The sequence below is a fragment of the Solanum verrucosum genome, unplaced genomic scaffold (assembly GCF_900185275.1).
Source record: "Solanum verrucosum unplaced genomic scaffold, falcon-dt-bn FXZP01000009.1, whole genome shotgun sequence".
Taxonomy (NCBI): Eukaryota; Viridiplantae; Streptophyta; class Magnoliopsida; order Solanales; family Solanaceae; genus Solanum; species Solanum verrucosum.
In genome coordinates, this window is record NW_026020231.1 from 576,830 (window position 1) to 584,345 (window position 7,516).

Here is a 7,516-nt window from a genome sequence, read left to right on the forward strand (position 1 = left end):
ATTAATCTGCCCCATGTGAAATACAGTACAGTTTTCTATCTTTGACCATTAAAAATAAAACAGCAGTAATTTAGATACTGTTCAAACTCGAATGAATGGTTATCTATTCTTTTTTCTATAATGAAACTTAGAAAAACTTTTGCAGCATAAAAACAAGAGTCCCTTGGGAATGACAAAATTGGTTCACCTTTTACAGTTCAAAAAGAATATCGCAATTATTCTTAATCTTCATCATGAAGGAATGTGGGATCATGTCAATTTCTCTTGTTTTGACTGATGTTATGATAAATCTTTTATCAAAAGAAAATTGTTCATATCATAAGTGAAAAAATAAACAATTCATGAATCTCTACTTCCTTTGGCAATGCCAATACAAAATTGTGGAGGGGACCAAATCCAGAAAATTTGAAGTGCGAAATGCTTCAACTATGATGAACTCTTCTTCCACGTAATAAGTTACATTAGAGAAAAATTATACATTTTGAGGCATGAATCTGGTGCAGAAACTTGTGCTGCTGCAGAAAACCTTCCTTAATATCTTACAAACTGCCTCGTATCGTCAGCTCCTTTCTTTCCATAGGGATTGCCCTCACTGAACCCATTTCGGCTTCCTTCAACTTTACGCTTTTTCTGCCTGAACTTGGACGCGTTGCTATCTATGTTGAGGTGTACTTTTGGAGGATTAGAAAAACAGAACGAAGAAGCTACAGCCTGCAAAACAACCGTTTTATCTGTTAAGTGATTTCTGGATCAAAGTAAATACCCATCTCCGCTTATTTACTATCCAAATGCATAAGCAATTACAGCATTAGATAGTCAATGCACAGATTATGACAACCTAAATTGCAGATAGCAAATTTCTCAAGTCCTATGTGTCACATACACAATGTCATTCAAAATTTGAATAACAGAAAAACTCGATCAAAGATAATAAAGCACTCCTGAAATTCTTTCAAGGTACAGGAAGGGCCTGGACCATATTCTAAATGCCTCCTTTCGTCCTTAAGTTAGAAGATTTGAAATGGTTTAACCCTACTCAAAAGGGGAACTGCAGATCTGAAATTTCAAGTGTATAAGTAAAACATGAACACCCTTGAAATAGTAATAAAACCATGAACTTCCAAGTAGTATTTTTGTGCTGCACTAAAATGAATCGGTTTTTATGCCCAGATTCATCCATTTTCTTATTTCCTAAATATTACACAGCTAAGAGAATGTATCTGCCATAAAAGGAAGCAAGATAACATACCTGCAGATCAAGTCGGTGAACATTGAATATTTCCTTCATGGAATGAGAATTATATGATAGTAAATAGGACCTATATGCCTCTTTAGCCGACTGGTTCAAGTAATAGTTGTTTGCAACCAATTTTTCCTGCAACAAATTTATGCATTCTTTTATTTCAACACAAAGGTCCTAATCATAAGGTATAAAAAAAACACTGGTGGGCTAAATAAAATAAACACGAGTAGCTGCAGATTTACCAGGAGTGACTGCACATTGGCCAGCTTCTTATGATCAAATTCATATTCTTTTACAGGTACTTTTGCCGCCTGTCATAAGCACTACACATTAGACTATCAATGAAAAGCCACAATTTAACAAACTTATGTAAAAAACATAGAATAACTCAATTGCTCTTTAACAATGGAAGTCATCAGGAAACAGTTTGAAAGAAATGCCAGCAAGGTTGAAGAAAAACTAACGATCAAAATGGGAAAATCTGTTTGAAGAGCTCCAACTTTTAGCCCGAGCTTTTACCAGATTAATTACATATCTTTCACTAATACTTGGTAAATATATTTTCAAGTATCACAGCTCCTAGGTCCTACTTCAAGCAATGCTTCTGATGACACATTTAGAATTCTAACAGATGTTTCATTGTTCTGTAAATTTAACAGTGTGATTATGAAGAGACCTTCAGGTACTTAAGAAACTGCAACTCCTCTGGAATCAAGAATAGCAAAGCGTTTCCTTTAGCACCTTCACCACGTGCTGTTCGACCAACTCTGTGTATGTATTCCTGTAAAGATTTACACAAAAAAACATTAGAAGGAACACAAATTTATCCCTTCATAACCAACTCTGAAAACTTATAAAGTGAAGTGCCTATTACCTTGGGTTCATCAGGGGGATCAAACTGCACAATCCAGTCCTGGAAAGAGAGACATAACAAGAATCAATATTACTACCTTTCAAAAGGAAAGAGCTGTCAGGGGTGTTATTTCAACTACTTATGAGGAAGCATGTCACAGATTTTTTCACTTCACAAGTTGTACAGTAAAAAAAAATGTTTTTACTTCTAACAAAAAAGCACCAACAACTTCCTTCCAAATCAAATAGAACACATAAAAGCAGAAATAGAGAAGTACAATTGATAGTACAAAAAGATAATTGAATCAGAAGTAATTGAGCACCAACTACATTTTCTATTTCAAGGATTAAAGATTTGTTTCATTTCCCCCACCCTCATACCTTAAATCCCAGAAAAAGAGAAGAAACAGTGAATGGGATCACCCCCCCCCCCCAAACCCCCAAATTCATATACAGGTTCCAGCCAAGAATAGACAACAGACTGCTTTGATAAGAGGAGAAGCAACATACCACAGCAGGAATATCCAAACCACGTGCGGCGACATCTGTGCATAACAGAATGCCCTTCTTTGCATCGCAGAAATCAAAAAAGGTAGATGTTCGTTTTTGCTGCTTTTGCTTCCCATGAATATCATGGCATTCAATCTTGATATAGCGAAGAAGTTCGGAATGGAACTTGACAGAGTTGCAAGATGAGAAGAAAACCATTATTTTCTTTGACAGGTTCCTCTTCAAGAATGAATAAAGGAGAATAAATCTCCTGGCACTTGGGACAACACAGTATCCTTGTTGTAGCCCTTCGTTCGTGACCTGAATTAACCATATACTCAAACAGGCTTACAATATGATCTTGAATTAAACATATGCTAGGAGGACACAAATTAGTTTGTACATACCCTCCTCCTCCCATCATCCACATCAATATAGATAGGAGCTGTCAAAGATAAGCGTGCAAGGTCCTCAACCTAAAAACAATGAACAGATCTCAGCGAACCTCATTTAATGCGTCGATGTTTTTCACTTTATCAAATTACCATAAATTTATATTTAGCCAACAAAATCACTAGCACAAATACTCACAAGATAATGTAGCTTCATTCAGGAAGAAAAATTTTAACATATATGATATGACATGAATTACTTTCAGCAGTCTCTTAATGGAGATCCCTATCTCTTTTCTATTTAAAAATTATGTTTAATGTTCAAGACAAATGCACTTGAAAGCAGGAATTTACTACTTGCTTTTCAGCTAGGATGAACTTGAAAAACTAGAGGCTTTAAAATACCTTTTTCGTCTGTGTGGCCGAAAAGAGAGCAGTCTGCCTCCCCTGTAAAGCAGCAACTAGCATATTAGTTTAACTCAAAATAACAAATATACCAATAGTTGAACATACAAAGAATAACTGAGAAACAAGACATGCAATGACCTACAAGACAAAGTGACTGTATACACAAGTTTCAGAGTAACAACATCTAGAAATTACATTACCGAACAAATGATACTGAGAACCTGCAAGGGCAAGCAAAATGCATATTTGTACTCTACTTAGTTTTAACTAAAATAACTAAGAAATCCTTATGCAGGAAATCATACTTATTTTAATCTTAAAATTGACTATCACCGTGGATAACAATTTCACAAAGCTATATAGTTTTCACAAGACTAATAGCTAGTGCTTAGTTTTAAGAAGCGAGGTGTTTGACCAAGTTTTTGGGAGAAAATAAAATGTTCCTGGGAGTAGCAGAAATTAGTTTTTCATAAGCTAAAAGAAAAAAAGCAGTCTTTCCCCGAAAGTACTTTTTTGGAAAACACTTCCGATAAAATACACTCACAAGCACTTTTTAAAAAGCTTGGTCAAAGGCTAATTGTTGCTCAAAAGAGCTTTTTACATTGATTAGCCAAACACAGATTGCTTCTCACCATAAGTTCTTTTTTTCGAAAAAATTATTTCTCAAAATAAACTAAGCTTGGCCAAACATGTGATAAGTAGGTAACACAACTACTTTGGTGACTACCTCCTTTGGTAGAAGTTTAAGAATTTGTTGCATATCTTCCTCAAAGTTTGCTTCCAAAATCCTATCAGCTTCATCAATCACGAGACACTGCAAGTTTAAGCAATAATTTCAGAAACCACACTGATCCTTGGACACAGGCTCAAGTAAAGCTATCAATAACTTGTAAGGTTGTTAGGAACCCACAATTCTCTAATAATAAATCTGTAAATTTCCAAACACAAGACAGAAGTAGGAACAACACTTCAACTAATATTTACTGCTACAGATAATTAGAATATGTTATACAAATAGTTAGTAGAGAATACTTCTAACATTCAAGGTATTTCGAGGAACCTTAACCTCCAAATCTGCCTGAGAAATCCTTACCCACCAAAATCCTGTCTTTTTCCTTTTCCCAGTACTATTTATCCCCAAATAACTACCTAAACTGCTAGTTAACTGCTAGATAACTACTAGAATTACATTCACATAATAATTAATAAATAAAACAACTATATTTAAGCCTTATTTTCACCCTTCTTTCTGTGTTTATAGACCTTAGTAACAACAGGTCTAACAAAGGTAAATTCTAATGAAGTCATAGGCAGGATTTGAGGATAATTGATATCAAATATATCATACTAAAAAATGACATCATAAATAGAAATAGCGAGCCACTTGAAAGGCTAAGTACCTTAAGGTTCTTATAAATGAAACCCTTGGTATTACTAAGATGATCAAGTAGTCGACCAGGGGTGCCTACTAAGAGATTAGCCCCCTTAGCAATACGCTCTGCCTCTGCTCTTCTTGCTGAACCACCAATAACCAACCCAAGAGTCTGCGAGTGATACTTGAGAAGGTCCTTTGCCACAGCATGCGTCTGAGTCATTAAACTGTGGGTTAGCTTTGAAACACACACACTAAAATGGGCAACCACTGTCAATCAATGTAGTACTTTCATAGTTTAATTAACAAACTCAATTTAGTTTAACCCACAAAAACTTGTGAGTTGTGATAGTAATATATATGATCTTCAAGAATTGGGACTTTTTTTGTAACGGCTCTGTATGCAGTAATTTTTCTGTGTAAGATGCTATCAACAAGCTATTACTGGACAAAAGTGTACTGTGACAAAATGATGTTGATAAAAGTGATTTACTAATCAACACATTTCACACTAATTGTATTAGTCCCACAGGAAGTCAGCAAGAGAGATTTAAAACTGTTATAAGGATCAATAAGGCTCTAAAGAATAACTCATCCATGCTAATGAATTTAAAGCTATCCCAGTTCCTCTATGTATTTAGTTGTAAAAGACTCAAACATGCATCTTTATTCCCAGATTTTCAATGAAAGTAAAAACTAGATACCTTAATTATCTTTAACAGATAAAGATAGCACAAGCCACTCCATTCTTCCCATATCTAGACCTAATTTGACCTCAACAGTATAAAGAGTAAAACGTCTGGATAGATTATTATCTTAGATTTTGATTTTTAAAATGTCTAATTTAACATTTGCTCCGTGAAAATATTAATTTCTAGTTATTAAGATGTCAACGTCAAGTTCAAAAATTCTAAAGCAGCACCAACTTTATATTAGTTTGTATTCTGGAACTATAATTTACATTTTTGGAACATGTTCCTAGCTATTTATGGTCTCAACTTGTCAATGCCTTTTACTGTCAGAGAAGCTTAGGTCAGTTGAACCTCTAGAAAGTTGAAAATCCCATCAGAAAGATCTGGGCCATGGTCTCCGCTTGTATTTTTTAGTGTATAGGGTGGCAAAAGGGAATATGAGATGTTTTGATGGGGAGTCAACTCAAATATGTTCTCTTAAGGCTAGTTTTTCTATTTAATTGGGCTAACCATTCCCCTGTAAATAACATTGACACCTTCCTGGATTTTCTCACTTCTTTCTATATGAATTTTTGTATTCTGGACTGACAAAATCTCTGTTGTTGTAACCTTATAATGAAATTGAATTGCTTCACAAAAAAATATTTAAGCGAAGTCAAGTTTGTTTGAGGACAGATAAAACATGAGAAGATGGTCAGTTTGATAGGACAGAAGAATTAGGCAAACAAGGAGATCAGCCATATAAACTAACGGCATATAGTCGTCCTTCCTGACCCACCCCACCCCGACAAACAAAAAGCAGGAAGACTAAAAATTAAAACAAGCAAAAAGGATGGACCAGGAAGATTAGGTATTTACCTGTATAGCCAGTTCTCTTGTTGGGCAAATAACAACCACCCCAGTTCCATTACGTGGTGTAAAGTGGACATGAAATAGCAACTCCACAGCTGGAATCAAAAATGCTAGTGTTTTACCAGAACCAGTTCTTGCAGCTCCAAGGACATCCTTGCCTTCCAGAAGAGGAGGAATTGCCCTGGCTTGGATCTTCAACACCAAAGATAAACAATTATAGGAAAGTTTACGAGAACAATGAGTGTTAGCGATTCAGTACCCAAAATAGAGACATAAATCAAGTGGCTCATGGGCAAATTACTATCAACTTACCTAATCAAGTGGCTCATGGGCAAATTACTATCAACTTACCTAATCAAGTGGCTCATGGGCAAATTACTATCAACTTATCTAATCAAGTTTTGAAACATCGTTCAATTCATTAGTAATTTCTATATTTCACTTCTCTACAATCTGCTTATGAAAAGATACTAGAAAATGCAACTAGAAAATCTAATAAACAACTGGCATCGCCATCAAGGATAAGGATAAGCAATGCAAATTAGAGAAAGAAAAACGTGTAATTTACCTGAGTCATGTACTCAAATCCCATATCCTTAATTGCTTTCATGGTGGGCTCAGAAATTTCAACAGAAGAAAACAACTCTGAACTCATAATACCTGACCCACTCTTCATCTCTTTCTTAATCTCCTCCTTCAGTTCATCATCCAATTCCTGTCTTTCTTCATCATCCTCTTCCCCTTCCTCGTTCTCTTCCTCCTTCTTAGTCTCCTTTTCCGTAACCATTTTGTTCTTCTTGTCTCTTTTTCGCTTTCTCTTCTTCTTAATTGAATCTTCTTCCGCAACAACTATATTAGGGTTTTCTTCAACCTCCGCCATGGTCGAGAATTTATAACTCAACGGCGGGTGAACTGCATAACACAACACATACAGGTTCTTCTAATTAATCAATTTGAATAAAAAGATTCTTACTTTTAAACAAAAAATTAGTATAACACCACAACTTTGAACTCTTTGAGATATTACGAGGTAAGCGAAACTTGTAAAAGCAAAATACTGTATTTTACCAATAGAAAATCATTGCGCAAAAGAAAAAAAGGATTTCGTATATTTATACAGCGTAAGGAATATATTTACAGTTGAAAATAAAAGAAAAGAGAAAAAGGAACATACAGTTGATATCGTCGGAGAAAGAGAAACTGAGAGTTTGCTGCA

General features: G+C 35.1%; 1 protein-coding gene across 1 annotated transcript; it reads right to left on the reverse strand.

Annotated features, from left to right (window-relative positions):
• Positions 1-314: 314 nt before the first annotated feature.
• LOC125832084 (DEAD-box ATP-dependent RNA helicase 51-like) lies at positions 315-7,206 on the reverse strand. The gene is made up of 12 exons (XM_049511222.1): positions 6,869-7,206; positions 6,307-6,492; positions 4,785-4,970; positions 4,112-4,198; positions 3,382-3,423; positions 2,992-3,060; positions 2,606-2,905; positions 2,118-2,156; positions 1,920-2,024; positions 1,486-1,554; positions 1,250-1,375; positions 315-711 (listed from the first exon to the last, which is right to left on the reverse strand). Exons 1-12 carry the CDS (start codon positions 7,178-7,180, stop codon positions 532-534), a joined length of 1,701 nt encoding a protein of 566 aa, XP_049367179.1. The 5' UTR covers positions 7,181-7,206; the 3' UTR covers positions 315-531.
• Positions 7,207-7,516: the final 310 nt, after the last annotated feature.

Excerpts from the sequence above, each read along its gene's own strand:
- LOC125832084 (XM_049511222.1), bottom strand. The coding sequence starts at position 7,180 with ATGGCGGAGGTTGAAGAAAACCCTAATATAGTTGTTGCGGAAGAAGAT. Across the intron at positions 4,971-6,306 it reads CAAGAGAACTGGCTATACAG|ACGCATGCTGTGGCAAAGGA; the intron begins GTAAATACCTAA and ends TTAATGACTCAG. Across the intron at positions 2,157-2,605 it reads GTTTGGATATTCCTGCTGTG|GACTGGATTGTGCAGTTTGA; the intron begins GTATGTTGCTTC and ends CTCTCTTTCCAG.